The sequence below is a fragment of the Bombus vancouverensis genome, chromosome 6 (assembly GCF_051014615.1).
Source record: "Bombus vancouverensis nearcticus chromosome 6, iyBomVanc1_principal, whole genome shotgun sequence".
NCBI classification, from domain to species: Eukaryota; Metazoa; Arthropoda; class Insecta; order Hymenoptera; family Apidae; genus Bombus; species Bombus vancouverensis.
In genome coordinates, this window is record NC_134916.1 from 15,756,455 (window position 1) to 15,773,683 (window position 17,229).

Below are 17,229 nucleotides of genomic sequence, written 5' to 3' on the forward strand. Positions count from 1 at the left end.
ACTTTATCACGTCTCGTTATAACGGGTCTCACTGTAGATTTTTAAAAAAATTTAAAAAGGAAATTAAAAAGAAATTTTGTAGAATCACCCCCTTTCCGCTTGTACCACCAGTTACCAACCATCCTGTATATGTGATACCAATGCAATATTTTGAAATCATATAACTGTATATGCTCAGTAATGAAACACTCGAGCTTCAAAATATGGAGATCCTTTAAACAACATTGACCTGATCAAAAGATCAATGAAGTCTAACATACCAAGAACTTACAACAATGAAAATAAAACAAACATTTACCTTCGTTGCATATCCCAAAAAACTAATTTCTAGAATGGTAAAATCTAGAACATTTCACATCTCGCAAAGTACTGCACCAATGACTTCATCAATTCAATCATATATCAACTAAACCCATCATAATCTGTCGTAAAACTAACAATATGTATGTCCACGTTGTGCGTTCCCACGATAGCTTTCGGTAACTTCCAAGCATACACAGTCGCGTGCACCGTGCAAGTTGTAAAAACTGTCCAGACAAATCGATCGTCGTAGAATCACTCAAAACTTTATGCAAGTGTTGTGCACTCTGATGCACCGACTCCATTCATATCAAACATTCGATTCAGTAGTTCTCATAACTTTGTCGAGTGACCACGATGACAGAATCTGTAAGAATCGAGGAAAATTTGTATAGCCTTAGCGATTACAGTTTGCAATTAAATCGATGGTTCCTCAAACCAATCGGGGTTTGGCCTCTATCTGCATCCACTTCGAGGCTAGAAAGAACTATTTGCTTTGTTTTAATCTTTCTCTGTTACTTCTTCGTGTTGTTCACCATAATCCCCTGTTTACTCCACCTCATTCTGGAAGATGAAAATATTCGCATGAAACTGAAGATACTTGGCCCTTTCAGTCATTGGCTTATCGGTGGCATTAATTATAGCACCTTGTTGTTACGAAGCAGAGAGATGCGTGTTTGTATAGAACATATACAAAATGACTGGAAAATCGTAACTAGGCAGAAGGATCAACAAGTAATGATGCGTTATGCGAGGATTGGCCGCTATACTACTGTTTTCTGCACTGCTTTCATGCAAGTTGGTGTCTTGTCACACTGTACGATGGCGGCTTTCGCCACGAAAATCATCGAGATAGGAAATGAAACGAGAATTATACGTCTGTTACCCTGCGGTTTCTATAAAAGTTTAATTTCAATTGACGTTAGTCCAACATATGAAATCATACTTGCTTCGCAATTTGTGTCTGGATTTATCGCAAATTCAAGCGCAGTTGGCGCAGTTGGCATGGCTGCTGTATTTGCAGCCCACGCGTATGGCCAACTGACTGTTCTCATGATATGGATCAAGGAATATGTGAATCGATCGAAGGATCATAGTAGAAACGTTGGACTGAATGAAATTGGCGAGATCGTTGAACATCATCTCAGAGTTCTGAGGTAAGATTTATCGAAGAATATTTATTGCGTTATTTTGGTGATTATTCGTAACATACTGTAAGTACATATTGAATGCAGTTTTATAGCAGGTATCGAAGATGTGATGAATGAAATATGCTTCATGGAACTGTTCAAGTGTACGATGAACATGTGCATGATTGGATATTATATCCTTACGGTACGTTCTTAAAAGACCTATTTTATTTTAGAGAGAAAAATATACGTTTATGTACTCATTCAAGTATGTTCCCTAATAGCAATTTATTATACACAGATACGTATTTTCTAAACGATACTTATTTTGATATTGCAATTTTTATTTTGAGTAAAACTTTTATTTTGAATTAAAACAAATTACTTTGAATCACCAGCTTCCTATATCTAATAACTTTATGTTGATACTTTTAGCCAATCTGGTGATATGTTTTCTTCAAAATTTTTGCCTTTCTTTAAACAATATTGCTTTCAAATTCACTGAATAAAAGGTAGTTAATTTAATTAAAAATATATTATATTTTCTTTAGGAATGGAAAGAACATGATATTCAGTATATGCCTGCATATCTAATAATACTTTTTTCCATGACTTTTAACATTTTTGTCGTATGTTATATCGGTGAGACACTAAAAGAACAGGTAACGAACATATAGGTAACATACATTGTTCCCAATTATAATCAACATTTACCGAGAAAATTTTCAATAGTGCGAAAAGGTTGGAGAAGTGGTTTATATGACAAACTGGTACTACTTACCTTACAAGGATATACTTAATTTGATCCAGATAATCTTAAGATCCAGCATGATGATTAAAATCACTGCTGGTAAGCTAGTTCATATGTCCATATTCACCTTCGGTAATGTAAGTTATCAGTTTATTTACATTTATCTATATTCACCAATTGTTGAAAAATCTGATACTATTTCAGGTAATAAAAACTGCTTGCGCATATTTCAACCTGTTGCGCCAAGCCACATAATACAGTACATTTTTGATCTGTTGATGCGTAAACTTGTAAAATTTAAAATATAAGGAGTATTAAAGATATTGCTTATTATTTTTATATAAACAAGACAATACATGTGACAATGTCATATATATGTACATAAATATATATGACAATCTGTCAAATTTGTCTATCCTTTTGAAAAGTTATAACGCACTATTATACATATTAATACATAATTGTTACATCAAACTTAAACCTTATGGTTTAAATTATTATGTAATTATTAAATATTTAATGTAAGTATTAGTAATGCTATACGAGAGTTCATGGATAAAGATAATTTATTCCTTCTGTCCTGTAATCTTACTTTTGTTTTAACAAGTAAACAGATTTTTAACATCGTAGGAAATATCTTAGTTTATATATGATATAAGACGGAAAATCGTGTATATCTTTGGTATCTTCTATAAACATAAGAAATTTTGTCAGAATAAAAAAACACGTAAGCGCAGAAAAACTCGTTAAAAACAGAAAGTAAGGGTTGCTTTCCCTTCGTCATCGCATAATGAATAATTCCGCTGTAGTCAATGTCCATGAACCTCGGTGTAACATTTAAACGCTAATTCCAATATCAGTAAAATTACTAAAAAGTAGAATATATAATATACCTTCACACTCACTAGCATGAGATCGTCTGACACGTATCACGTCTGCAAATCATGCTCCAAATTTTTAAAACATACCTCTGATCAGCTTTCCCATCCTGCGAAAAAGTTCAAATTATCCTCCACCATTCTAACTCAAGCGATTACTGTAACATATACAACTGAAACTAATTGAAAACTAAACTTTATCACAAATTCAATATACTGTATAATATAATATAACTGTGGTTCAGGTTACAAACGTGATACAACAATTGGAGATAAGATACAGAAAAAAAGAATGCATTTACGAAAAACGTATTGTAACAGAAATATCGCACATAAAAATTACATAGAACTCATGGGAAAAATATTTCTAATCCATACGTTCGCACTTATGGCTTTGTCGTGCACACATACACACCTCCTTGCGGATCGAATCAACTAGTGGTTAGGAGGTAAGTTCTACACTGGCAAGCTGCTCGAATCATATTTGTTGCGAGAAAGCCGACGAAGTTAGCACATGCGCGATGTCGAAAGCTTCAGTAATCGATGTACACCACTCATCATCCCTTCAGTTGTGAATGCACTTTCGACTCGTTAATATCATTCCATGCAGCATGGTCGGCTTTGTAAATCCATCTACCCATTCATGGGACAAAGATTGGATGTATAGCGTCCAGATAAATCGTTGGTTACTCAAATCAATCGGAGTCTGGCCTATCTCCCTGTGTATCACAACAACAGAAAAGAGCAATTCCATCATTCTCACCTTCATTAGCTCCTTTCTAATAAGTTTCCTCCTGATACCTTGCGCTCTCTGCACTGTTCTTGTCAAAACAGACGATCCCGAAGCCAAGATCAAAATGATCGGTGTGCTCAGCTTCTGCGTGATGGCTGCGATTAAATATTACATCCTCGCCTCTCGTGGTGTCATGATTGCTAAATGTATCGAGAATATTCGCTCAGATTGGGATCGTATTCATGCACAACTACAACAAGAAGACAGAGAAATTATGAAAGAGAATGCAAGAATTGGGAGATCTTTGGCGATCTTTTGCGCTGGCTTCATGTATTCTGGTGGATTTTTCTATACCACCGTAATGCCACTATGCTCCAAACGCACGGAAATCATCGACAACGAAACCGTGAGGACACAAGCGTTTCCCATTTACCGCGGTCTTCTGGATCCACGGACAAGTCCTTCGTTTGAAATCGTGCAGTTCATGCAATGTTTGGCTGGGTTTGTGATATATTCGGTAACCGTCGGTGCTTGCAGCTTGGCTGCTGTATTCGTCATGCACGTCTGCGGACAGTTTGGAATCCTCGTGAAAATGCTTCAAAGACTCGTCGGTAGTCTGAAAGAAGAAAAGAACTCGAACGTCCATGAACAACGATTAGGCGATATTGTGGAACATCATTTACACATACTAGGGTAAAAAGTGTTTCAATGTTTATGTAGATCATATAGACTATGTAAACGTATAATTTGCAAACAATTTTTAGCTTTATATCTCAGATAGAGGACCTTCTTAACGAGATATGTTTCGTGGAACTAATAGGCTGTACGGTGAATATTTGTTTCCTTGCATATCATTTACTAACGGTAATGAAGTGATGCTAATAAAGATATTAAAATACAGTAGAACTTCATTTATACGAACTTGTATAATTACGCATAATTTTGACAACATCGACAAGTATCTTATATAATTGAAATTCATATCATGAGGGCCACACGTATCTCGTCACCAGCTTTGATCTTTGGTTTATCTAATAGGAATCCATGTTCACATTAGCAAATTCAAACAACCGAAATTCATTTAATCGAATACTGACTAAATTTTTGCTCAGATAAGTAGAGTTTATATAAACGGCGTTGTACTGTATCGATATATCGAATTACACTTGTCATGTTTTGTTGTCAATTTTCTAGGAATGGGAGCAAAATGACACTATAGGAACATTGACTTATTGCACATTGCTCATATCATTTACGTTCAATATTTTCATCCTGTGTTACATTGGGGAAATTTTATCTGAACAGGTAATTTACTTATTTTGAAAGTTATCGTTTGGTATTATTTTACCTGAAATATAAATGAAATTCTAATAAAATACTGTAATTTCAATATTGTAGTGTAGGAACATTAGTCTATCGGCCTATATGATCGATTGGTATCGTTTGCCACAAAAGAAAGCACTAGGACTGATTTTAATATTCGCCGTTGCAAACTCTTCCACGAAATTAACAGCTGGAAAAATCGTCGAATTATCGTTAGCCAGTTTCTGCAGCGTAAGTAGCGTATATGTATCTATTCGTTGATTATTTTGAATTATATAATCCGCATTCTTGTAGAATTTTCTCCGCTACAGGTGTTAAAGTCCGCATTCGCATATTTGAGTCTGCTTCGTACTCTCACTATATGAAAATACGAAATCATATTATATTTGCTTTAGTATCTTCTTATTAAAATCTAAAGTAGTTATCGGACAAAAAGTGTTTCCAGGTTCTACTGATTTGAAAGATTATATTTTAGAGAAATGGATTCATTTTTAAGTATGATAAATGCTTAGATAAATGAAAATTTGTAAATCACTGAAAAGTAAAAATTTTGAAATCTTAAAAGTATTTCCATGCTATTTCCTGAAATATTCTTTCGAATAAATACATTGTACGCTTCAACATGACCATTTGGCATTTCGAATGGCTTATTATTTGGGAGTTACCTCATATTAATTCAAGAACAATAAAAGAGATATTTAGTGCAATAAAAATGCCGCACTAAAATAATGAAAAATATAGTAATTTGCAATAACATTTGGCTGTGTCTCGCCACATAAGTAATTGAAGAATCAACTTGACAGTCGTGCACTCAAATATATATTTCATACACGGACAATATCTACTATCTCCAGTATAATGTATTCGAACCAGACCAATTATTTAACATTAACCCTACCGATACTTCGCGTGTACCTATTCCTATCGTGTGGTCAAAATGACCGGTGATGAAAACATACCTCTGATCAGCTATCCCATCCTGCGAAAAAGTCCAAATTATCCTCCGTCATCCGATCCTTATCTTACGCACAGTGACTAACTCACGCGATTACTGTAACACATACAACTGATACTAACTGAAAACTAAACTTTATCACAAATGCAATATACTGTATAATATAATATAACTGTGGTTCAGATCACAAACGTGATGCGACAATAGGAGGTAAGATACAGAAAAAAAAGAATGATAGCATTTACGAAAAACGTATTGTAACCGCTTCAATTCTATTAAAATATCGCACATAAAAATTACATAGAATTCATGGGAGAAACATTTCTAATACCATACGTTCGCACTTATGGCTTTGCCGTGCATACATACACACCTCCTCGCGGATCGAATCAACTAGTGGTTAGGAGGTAAGTTCTGCACTGGCAAGCTGCTCGAATCAGGTTTGTTGAGAGAAAGCCGACGAAATTAGCACATGCGCGATGTCGAAAGCTTCAGTAATCGATGTATCACCGTTCATCATTGCTTCAGTTGTGCGCGCACTTTCGACTCGTTAATATCATCCCATACAGCATGGTCGTCCTTGTAAATCCATCAGCCCATTCATGGGACAAAGATTGGATGTATAGTGTCCAGATAAATCGTTGGTTACTCAAGTCAATCGGAGTCTGGCCTCTCTCCCTGTGTATCACAACAACAGAAAAGATCAATTCCATCATCCTCACCTTGATTAGCTCCTTTCTAATAAGTTTTCTCCTGGTACCTTGCGCTCTCTGCACTGTTCTCGACAAAACAGGCGATCTCGATACCAAGATCAAAATGATCGGTCCGCTCAGTTTCTGCGTGATGGCTGCGATTAAATATTACATCCTCGTCTCTCGTGGTGCCAAGATTGGAAAATGTATCGAGAATATTCGCTCAGACTGGGATCGTATTCATGCGCAACTGCGACAAGAAGACAGAGAAATTATGAAAGAGAATGCAAGAATTGGGAGATCTTTGGCGATCTTTTGCGCTGGCTTCATGTATTCTGGCGGATTTTTCTATACCACCGTGATGCCACTATGCACCAAACGCACGGAAATCATCGACAACGAAACCGTGAGGTCACAAGCGTTTCCTATTTACCGCGGTCTACTGGATCCACGGACTAGTCCTTCGTTTGAAATCGTGCAGTTCATGCAATGTTTGGCTGGATTTGTGATATATTCGGTAACTGTGGGTGCTTGCAGCTTGGCTGCTGTATTCGTCATGCACGTCTGCGGACAGTTTGGAATCCTCGTGAGAAAGCTTCAAAGACTTGTCGGTAGTCTGGAAGAAGGAAAGGACTCGAACGTTCATGAACAAGGATTAGGCGATATTGTGGAACATCATTTACACATACTAGGGTAAAAAGTGTTTCAATGTTTATGTGGATCGTATAGACTATGTAAACGTATAATTTGCAAACAATTTTTAGTTTTATTTCTCAGATAGAAGACCTTCTTAACGAGATATGTTTCGTGGAACTAATAGGCTGTACGATGAATATTTGTTTCCTTGGATATTATTTACTCACGGTAGTGAAGTGATGCTGATAAAGATATTAAAGTACAGTAGAACTCCGTTTATACGAACTTGTATAATTACGCATAATTTTCACAACATTAACAAATACCTTATATAATTGAAATTCATATCATGAGGGCCACACGTATCTCTTCACCAGCTTTGATCTTTGGTTTACCTAATAGGAATCCATGTTCACATTAACAGATTCAAACAACCGAAATTCATTTAATTGACTAAATTTACATTTACTAATTTACAATTACTAACTAAATTTTTGCTCAAATAAGTAGAGATTATATAAACGGAGTTGTACTGTATCGATATATTAAATTACATTTGTGATGTTTTGTTGTCAATTTTCTAGGAATGGGAGCAAAGTGAAACTATAGGAACATTGACTTATTGCACATTGCTCATATCATTTACGTTCAATATTTTCATCCTGTGTTACATTGGGGAAATTTTATCTGAACAGGTAATTTACTTATTTTGAAAGTTATCGTTTGGTATTATTTTACCTGAAATATAAATGAAATTCTAATAAAATACTGTAATTTCAATATTGTAGTGTAGGAACATTAGTCTATCGGCCTATATGATCGATTGGTATCGTTTGCCACAAAAGAAAGCACTAGGACTGATTTTAATATTCGCCGTTGCAAACTCTTCCACGAAATTAACAGCGGGAAAGCTCGTCGAATTATCGTTAGCCAGTTTCTGCAGCGTAAGTAGCGTATATTTATCTATTCGTTGATTATTTTGAATTATATAATCCGCATTCTTGTAGAATTTTCTCCGCTACAGGTGTTAAAGTCCGCATTCGCATATTTGAGTCTGCTTCGTACTCTCACTACATGAAAAAACGAAATCGTATTATATTTGCTTTCGCATCTTCTTATTAAAATCTAAAGTAGTTATCGGAAAAAATGTGTTTCCAAGTTCTACTGATTTGAAAGTCTATATTTTAGAAAATTGGATTCATTTTTAAGTATAATAAATGCCTAGATAAATGAAAATTTGTAAATCACTGTAAAGTAAAAATTTTGAAATCTTAAAAGTATTTCCATGCTATTTCCTGAAATATTCTTTCGAATAAATACATTGTACGCGACAACATGACCATTTGGCATTTCGAATCGCTTGTCATTTGGGAGTTACCTCATATTAATTCAAGAACAATAAAAGAGATATTTAGTGCAATAAAAATGCCGTACTAAAATAATGAAAAATATAGTAACTTGCAATAATATTTGTCTGTATCTCGCTACATAAATAATTGAAGAATCAACTTGACGGTCGTGCACTCAAATATATATTTCATACACGGACAATATCTACTAACTCCAGTATAATATATTCCAAGCAGACCAATTATTTAAAGAAGATATTCACCCACTAATTTCTGTAGTAAGACTTTTTAACACATATTTTTTATAAAAATGTAACTCGTTCTCTATTGCGTGTACATTGTCGAATTCGTACAAGTGTCAACAATTTGAATCGCACGTAGATTAATTTACCGCCACAAAAAGCGGTAAACAGTAACTGACAGAATCGATCGGCGCGAATCCTTTGACAAAGTATGCGCGCACATTGGGTAACACAGAGTACTTTCCCCTCGATTCAGTTGCAACGGCGACATTGCTGAGTGAACACAATGACAGACGACCCTGTAACGGTTGAAAGAAAATTTGGTAGTCTTAGCGAGTACAGCATACAGGTGAACCGATGGATCTTAAAACCAATAGGCGCTTGGCCTTCTTCAAATTCTACTACTAACCGTGAAAAATTCATGTCATGGATTTTGAATGTAATTTGTTGGTGCTTTTCATTGTTCACTATAATTCCTGGAGTATTAAACATCCTGCTCGAGAAAGAAGACCTTTACCTCAAACTAAAAATGTTTGGTCCGCTTAGTCATTGGTGTGTCGGAGGATTCAATTACGCTGTGTTGTTGCTACGCCAAGGTGACATACATTATTGCATAAAACATATAAGAACCGACTGGAAGACTATAACAAGATTGGAAGACCAACGAGTAATGTTAAAGAATGCAAAACTCGGTCGCTACATCGCGTGTTTCTGCGCCGCTTTCATGCACGGGAGCGTCTTTTGCACTTGCCTTGTATTAGGAGCATTTAAACGAACCATCGAAGTCAGAAATGAGACCATCCTCGTATATACTTTACCTTGCCCAGCGTATAAACTTCCAGTTCAAACTAATCCAGGACACGACATCATTCTTGGTACACAATTTTTATCAGCATTTATCGCAACATCAAGCGCCGCTGGCGCGTTTAGTCTTGCTACAGTATTCGCAAGCCATGCTCTTGGTCAGTTAAACATAATGGTAACTTGGATCAACGAGTTCGTGAATCAGCATTCGAAAGATCAAAATAGTAATGCTCGAGCCAATAAAATAGGCGTAATCGTGGAACATCATTTGAGAGCTCTAAGGTAATACTTGTTTTTATATTCTTATTTTGATAATTTAATGAATTTGACTAATGTATTTTGAAATGCAGTTTGATCGCACGTATCGAACGTATTATGAGTCCAATATGCTTCATGGAAATGTTCAAATGTATGCTGGGTATGTGCATGCCTAGCTATTACATTCTTGCGGTATGCTAAACATATTAAGAAATGTGTATGGTAATTCTATAGGACCACTGATTGGAAACAAAATTTCTACCATGAAATGAAAAAAGCAATTATCAAGTGAGACTTTTATTGTCACAGCCAAGAATCTTTGAGTTTATAAATTAATTATTAAGTAATTATTAATTATTAATTAATTAATAATCATTGGATATATTTATTAAATTTAAACATAGTTTGTGTTAAATTGTTTGAAAATTTGCTTTCGCTCCGTGGGCCTTCAATATAATAAGTTTCGTACGTTTTTATGTTGAAAATTCAAAAGAATAATGTCTAATGTTTTTACAAATACTTAAATCTGATTAATATATGCTCCCGAATTAAAACAATAAAAATGCTATAAAATTCGTCTGAACATTATAGTTGTTGAATCTAATTGGAAATATTTACTTTTCCTCAGGAATGGTCTGAACATAATATTCAGAACATAGCTGCATATGTTATGATAATTATATCTATGACTTGCAACATTTTTTTAGTATGTTACATCGGTGAAATAATAATGGAAAAGGTAATGAACGTACGGTAACATAATCTAATACTTTAAACTGATTGACTCAAATGCTAATAGTGTAAAAAGATTGGAGACATGGTTTATATGGCAGACTGGCATCATTTGCCTGACCAAGATATCATAAATCTGATTATGATCATTTCTCGGTCTAGCATGGAAGTTAAAATAACTGCGGGAAAGATCATTGACATGTCCGTATTAACATTCGCCAATGTACGTGTTCTCAATTTTGTTAATTTTGAAAGAATAAATATATATGGAAAAATAAATATTCATGGAATATTCAAAAATATTCATGGAATCACGTGTGATTGCAGATAGTAAAGACAGTTTTTGCGTATCTAAATATGCTATGTCAGACGACGATGACGTAAGCTGCACATATCTTTAACGTATATCTACTTAGACAATAAAATTTATCATTTTTCTGTTGAAATAACTTGAAGGTACAAAAAATATTTCTTTCGCCTTTTATGATGATTAAATGTGTGCTTGTGAGGTGTGCAGTGTCTGTAAAAAAGAACATATTATAGCATAAATGTCATCGAGATGGTTGATAAAATTATAATTATATCTAATCATATTTGTAAACAATTAATTATTGGACAACATTCCTGAAAAATTAATACTATTGAAAGTTCATGTGAAATGATTATTATTTTAATCTAGAATAGCTTTTGAAATTATTACTGATTAGTATGGATTAGTTATTTTTTACTTATTCAAACAATATCAAATATATTTATATTTATTCGTAAAAACATTTCTAGAAATTTCACTGGATTGTATAGATGCACTTACATACCTTGCTACGGATTGAATCAACAGGTGGTTATAAGGAGATTTCAACTGCACAGACAGTAAGCTTCTCGAATCTGATTTGCCATATACCATGCTGTTAGCACATGCGCAATTCTAAAACTTCATTGTAGCTAATACGCACTTACGCACAAGTGTCTATCAATCATGGTGCAATGTACTTCAATCGAATGTCTTCTGTTACAGATATTAAAATCGTTACTGACTACGCATGTTACAGCCGTCATCTCAATATACTCAATATACTTAATATACTGTACTATCACTTGAAAACACATTCTTCTATAAACTAATGTTACATCTACATATTTCTTATGATAGCAAAACTATAATAATTAAAATTTAGAATGATTATTTGAGCAGAATTATTCCAAACTTTACACATTCACCTACCAACTTGTGCACCGAAATGATCTGATACATTTCAGATTTCTAAATCATATTTCACACTTAAAATGTCTCCTCTGCGATTGTACAAGTCCTTCTCCGCTCCATTCCCCCAATATTGCTCGACTCATAAAACTGCTATCAACAACTTGAAGCGTATTGAGATTCGTTTACAGCAAAAAGTTGCAGCAGGTCACTAAACGAATCGATCGGCGCGAATCCTTTGACGAAGTATGCGCAAGCAATAAGCAACGCGAACTATTGTTCCCCCGGTTCAGTTGCATTCGGAACTTCGGTCAGGGAATACAATGGCAGACGAGCTGATTGCAGCTAAAAAAAAGTATGGTAATCTCGGTGAATACAGCGTACAGTTGAGCCGATGGTATTTACAACCAATGGGAGCTTGGCCCAACTCACCTTCTACCACGAGACGCGAAAAGATCTTAGCGCAAATTTCAATCGTGATTTGTTGGTGCATCGTATTGTTCACAATAGTCCCTGGTTTTCTTCATATAATTCTCGTAAAAGAAGATATTTACTTGAAACTCAAGACGCTTGGTCCTTTAAGCCACTGGTGTGTCGATGGGTTCAATTATGCTGTGCTGTTGTTACGTCAAGAGGATATTAATTATTGCATAGAACGCGTGCGATCCGATTGGAAAATGATAACGAGGGTGCAGGATCGGTATGAGATGTGGAAGAACGCGAAACTCGGTCGTTACGTTGCTGGATTTTGCGCAGGTTTCATGCAGGGCACCATGATTTATACTTGCATTGTATTGGGTGCGTTTAGACGGACCATCAAAGTCGACAACGAAACCATGGACATATATACTTTACCTTGCCCGGCATATAAATTCGCAGTTCAGACTAATCCGACACACGACATAATCCTCGGTACACAATTCCTGTCAGCACTTGTAGTGAGTTCGGGCGCTGCAGGTTCTTTTAGTCTTGCTACCGTATTTGCAAGCCACGCTCTTGGTCAGTTGAACATAATGGTGACGTGGGTCGACGAATTCACAAATCAGACCAAGCAACAGAATAAGCAAGCCCAGATTAACAAAATCGGTGTAATCGTTGAACATCATCTGAGAGTTCTAAGGTAATATTTTATTTTATCCTGATATTTTAATAAATTTACCTAATGTAATATTAAATTCAGTTTGATAGCACGTATTGAACGTATAATGAGCCCAATATGCTTCATGGAAATGTTCAAGTGTATGCTGGGTATGTGCATGCCCTGCTATTATATACTTGCGGTATGCTGATATAATAACAAATATATACATATATGGTAATTTTATGGATCTACCGACCAGAGGCAAAATTTCTGAAATAAATTAGAGGAGAACGAAGAAAGATGGAAAGATTTGTATTTTATCCCTAAGTGTCGATAAGAGAATTATAAAACGAAACTTTCATTATTTCCAACAATAATTATTGAATTATATCTTTTATTCAGTAATCATCAAATATGTCCATTATCGTTTATCATTCATCATTGTTATTATTGATAAATATCCAATGTTCGTTAATCATTGAAATTTTGCTTCTGTCCTGAGAACTTGTAACTTTTTTGTATATTTCCTTATTAAAAGTAATTTGTCTGACTATATATTCATCGATACTACTGCCTCAATTCCACAAAGATACTTTTATACATTTTATTTACTATTGCCACTACAATCTGATAATGATTACATGATATTAAAAAATATGTTCTCTACAATAACAAATATGATAATATAAAATTTTGTTTAAGTTTTACAAATTGAGGCAAAAAAGAAAAGAACTGTAATACTTATCAACGTAGACAATAGAGATGGTCGATCCAATTAAAAATATTTATATTTTCCTTAGGAATGGTCTGAACATAATGTTCAGGCTATGATCATATATGTTATGGTATTTCTATCTATGACTTTCAACATTTTCTTAATATGTTATATCGGTGAAGTACTCAAGGAACAGGTAATAAACAGGCAACTTAAGCGACAATCTTAAACATAATTATCTGCATGATTGATTGAGTTACCGGTTATGTTGCTGATAGTGCCAGAAAGTTGGTGACATGGTTTACATGACGAACTGGTATCAGTTGCCTGATAAAAATATCCTTAGTATAATTATGATCATTTCACGATCTCATATGGAAGTTAAAATAACAGCTGGAAAGATAATTACCATGTCCGTGTACACTTTTGGTAATGTATGTCCTTTTAATTCTCTTAATTCTTAAAAAATAATATTATTAATTCTCAAGAAATATCCTTTGCAATTACAGATAATAAAAACTGTTTTCACCTATTTCAATATGCTTCGTCAAACGACCATGATATAGACTGCACATGTAAGAAAGATATATTTAGATAATAAACTTAGTAGATTTTTTATTCAAACATATTTATGTAAAGTTGAATATATAAATAAGCATTTCTTTTACCTCGTATATATGTGCGTCACAGATACCAAATGACGTTACATTGAACATGGAGAAATATGCGTTATATTATTCGAAAGTATTTTTTTATATGCTTCACATCCGTACTTCTTAAACGATCAATTTCACGAAAATTCAATTGATAGAAATAGTACTTCACAAAAATTTGTTTCAAAATTTTACAATTGCACTAAAAGTACATTAATCCTGTTGTTCTTCTTTCTTTCTCGCATTTACATCCTTCCAGATATCTCCTTCTCAAACTGAGAAATAGTTTATTCATAAGAAGCGTGACATAAAAAAATAATAATAAGACTCTAAAACCATATATTTAGAAGCTATCAGTATAGAAATATAATTTTCGATCATAGAGACCCAAGAAAAACAACAAGGTTAAGCAAAATGACAAGAACTATTGACCACATATCGCTATAGGGACGAGTCCCCACAGTGGAAACCCAAACACAAGCCAGCCAGGAGTAACATGTGACTGCAATACGCGTAATACCTATCGATTATGAAATAAAGTTTCATTCATTCAGTTTTGCGCTTGCGTCCCGATATATATCCCTTTCAGTATCGTTGTGAGCATCGTTCAGTGAGTTTAGTCGACGCTGTGCGCCGAAAGCGTCAACATGCGATCCTCCAGAGATGTCAACGATCATCTACAAAATAACCATTACAAAAGCGACATATATCACACATTCCAATTTTGTCATTGGATCTTGAAGCCTTTAGGCATCTACTTTTTCCTGCACGATCACGTGAACAAATTCGAGAAAATAGTGTCTGTGTTGCTAATCATAATTTGCTGTTCAATCTTGCAATTTGTCATCGTGCCATTCGGTTATTATATCTTGTTCTATGAAAAAGACGTGAACATGAAAATCAAATTCTTGGGTCCATTAGCATTTTGTGTAACTGCACTGTTTAAGTACGGTTACCTTGGCGTAAAAAGTTCAGAACTCGGTCGTTGTGTCAAACATGTAAAGAAAAATTGGAAGATGCTGCAAGACAAAGATCATCGTGCAATCATGGTTCGATACGTGACCATGGGCAGAAATCTGATCACTTTATGTGCGGCATTTATGTATACCGGTGGTCTGTCTTATCACACTATTATGCCATTATTATCGAAGAAGAAGATTAATGAGAACATAACGATCAGGCCGCTCACCTATCCTGGCTACGAGGCATTTTTCGATATTCAAGAAAGCCCCACGTATGAAATCGTGTATTGTATGCACTGTGTTTACGTTCTGGTCACAGGTAATATCACGATGGCTGCATATAGTTTGACGGCGATTTTTACTACGCACGCCTGTGGACAGATTAAGATACAAACGTTGAGGCTGGAGAACCTGAGGAAGAATGGGAAGGCGTTGGAAAATGGGATCGAGGATCATTTGGCGGTTATCGTGAGTGAACACGTGGAGATTCTGAGGTAAAGCAGTTAAATAATTAAGAAAAGAAAGGAAAGAAAATTTTGAGCGAAGTTTGATAGAAAAATCTTTGTGCCCTCAAACATTAAAGCATATCATTAAAATTCATTAAAAAAAAATCCTCTATACATCGTTTTCTGTGCTTAATTCATTTCTAGAAAAAGGTACACTTATACGACTTTCCTACTGAACCCTTTAATTACATATTATTATATTGCTCGAGAAATAACTATGACATTGCAGATTTACGAAAAACATTGAAACTGCATTACAAGGATTATTCTTGATAGAAGTAATGCTGTCCACCTTGCTAATATGCTTACTCGAATATTACTGTATGATGGTAAAAGTAACGCAAATTATTATTCTATATATATCAAATAACAAATATTATTAACGTAATCTCGTATATGTATAGCTATGTATAAATTATTATGTAATTAATATTACACGTATATGTATCATAACATATGTATAATTTCAAATACCAAAAAACAGTATATGCGTTTAAAACAACAATTATAAAGCAATATATTTTAGGAATGGGAGACTAGCGATTCAGTCGCGATCTCAACGTATATCATCCTTTTAACTTCTTTCACCTTTAATATACTGATATATTGTTACGTAGGAGAGCTTCTTCTTGGGCAGGTATTTATAAAAAGTATATACTCAAGACGTGATTCATTCATACAGTTTTTCGCCTCATTATTCACTCCATGTTTCAACATAGACACTTAACCATTGGATAATTAACCATTGGCATAATAGATATGAGTGTTGTACCAGGGTAGCGAAATCGCGACCGCTTTGTACGATATAGAATGGTACAATCTACCTGGGAGAAAAGCTCGTGACATCGTTCTGGTGCTCGCCATATCGAAATACCCTCTGAAACTCACGGCTGGAAAAATACTCGTTCTATCGATGAACACCTTTGGCGTTGTACGTGATCTCGAACTGAAAATGAAATTTTTAACGAATAATAAAGTTTATTATTTTTAGGTGTTGAAATCTTCGCTAGTTTACCTGAACATGCTGCGAACGGTTACTGAATTCTAAATAAAGTTACCAAGATATGGTAAAGAAAAGAATCCTGTACCTGAATTCTACGTGATTTATCGGATATGCTGCGCTTAAACCGAGATATATTGTTGAAATGATTAGAATTATTTTAATATAATAAAGTACTTGCGTTACGTATTAAAATAATTTGGAAAATAGATTTATACAATAAATACTTGAAAGTTCAATTTACGATTATACGTTAAGAATTTAAAGAGAATATTAAAAGAGAAGTATGAATGTTAAAAATAATATCACAAAGTTTCTCTCAATTACA

The 17,229-nt window shown here is 34.5% G+C and overlaps 6 protein-coding genes across 11 annotated transcripts; all 6 read left to right on the forward strand.

The window, feature by feature from the left end:
- Positions 1–84: 84 nt before the first annotated feature.
- On the forward strand, positions 85–2,502 carry LOC117157612 (uncharacterized). Of its 3 annotated transcripts, none has more exons than XM_076619207.1 (5): positions 85–1,457; positions 1,536–1,635; positions 1,982–2,092; positions 2,163–2,318; positions 2,386–2,502. In XM_076619207.1, exons 1-5 carry the CDS (start codon positions 658–660, stop codon positions 2,434–2,436), a joined length of 1,218 nt encoding a protein of 405 aa, XP_076475322.1. In that variant the 5' UTR covers positions 85–657; the 3' UTR covers positions 2,437–2,502. The 3 variants fall into 3 exon arrangements, with proteins under 3 accessions (XP_076475322.1, XP_076475321.1, XP_076475323.1); XM_076619206.1 differs by having other exon boundaries at positions 2,163–2,280; XM_076619208.1 differs by lacking the exon at positions 1,982–2,092 and having other exon boundaries at positions 2,163–2,280.
- Positions 2,503–2,793: 291 nt separating this feature from the next.
- Positions 2,794–5,627, forward strand: LOC117157665 (odorant receptor 10-like). Of its 4 annotated transcripts, XM_076619221.1 has the most exons (6): positions 2,794–3,508; positions 3,894–4,485; positions 4,557–4,656; positions 4,987–5,097; positions 5,191–5,346; positions 5,427–5,627. In XM_076619221.1, exons 2-6 carry the CDS (start codon positions 3,917–3,919, stop codon positions 5,478–5,480), a joined length of 990 nt encoding a protein of 329 aa, XP_076475336.1. In that variant the 5' UTR covers positions 2,794–3,508; positions 3,894–3,916; the 3' UTR covers positions 5,481–5,627. The 4 variants fall into 4 exon arrangements, with proteins under 4 accessions (XP_076475336.1, XP_076475334.1, XP_033191764.2 ...); XM_076619219.1 differs by having other exon boundaries at positions 2,794–4,485; positions 5,410–5,627; XM_033335873.2 differs by having other exon boundaries at positions 2,794–4,485; positions 5,427–5,626.
- Positions 5,628–5,705: 78 nt separating this feature from the next.
- LOC117157611 (odorant receptor 10-like) lies at positions 5,706–8,551 on the forward strand. The gene is made up of 5 exons (XM_033335784.2): positions 5,706–7,455; positions 7,527–7,626; positions 7,983–8,093; positions 8,187–8,342; positions 8,423–8,551. Exons 1-5 carry the CDS (start codon positions 6,572–6,574, stop codon positions 8,474–8,476), a joined length of 1,305 nt encoding a protein of 434 aa, XP_033191675.2. The 5' UTR covers positions 5,706–6,571; the 3' UTR covers positions 8,477–8,551.
- A 104-nt stretch (positions 8,552–8,655) lies between these two features.
- Positions 8,656–11,114, forward strand: LOC117157674 (uncharacterized). Its single transcript, XM_076619147.1, has 4 exons — positions 8,656–10,075; positions 10,144–10,243; positions 10,680–10,790; positions 10,851–11,114. The coding sequence occupies exons 1-4, from the start codon at positions 9,276–9,278 to the stop codon at positions 11,112–11,114; spliced, it is 1,275 nt and encodes a 424-aa protein (XP_076475262.1). The 5' UTR covers positions 8,656–9,275.
- LOC117157672 (odorant receptor 4-like) lies at positions 11,114–14,346 on the forward strand. Its single transcript, XM_033335880.2, has 5 exons — positions 11,114–13,104; positions 13,165–13,264; positions 13,866–13,976; positions 14,059–14,214; positions 14,290–14,346. Exons 1-5 carry the CDS (start codon positions 12,308–12,310, stop codon positions 14,344–14,346), a joined length of 1,221 nt encoding a protein of 406 aa, XP_033191771.2. The 5' UTR covers positions 11,114–12,307.
- A 320-nt stretch (positions 14,347–14,666) lies between these two features.
- On the forward strand, positions 14,667–17,118 carry Or51 (odorant receptor 51). The gene is made up of 4 exons (XM_076619311.1): positions 14,667–15,889; positions 16,131–16,230; positions 16,428–16,538; positions 16,677–17,118. Exons 1-4 carry the CDS (start codon positions 15,081–15,083, stop codon positions 16,890–16,892), a joined length of 1,236 nt encoding a protein of 411 aa, XP_076475426.1. The 5' UTR covers positions 14,667–15,080; the 3' UTR covers positions 16,893–17,118.
- Positions 17,119–17,229: the final 111 nt, after the last annotated feature.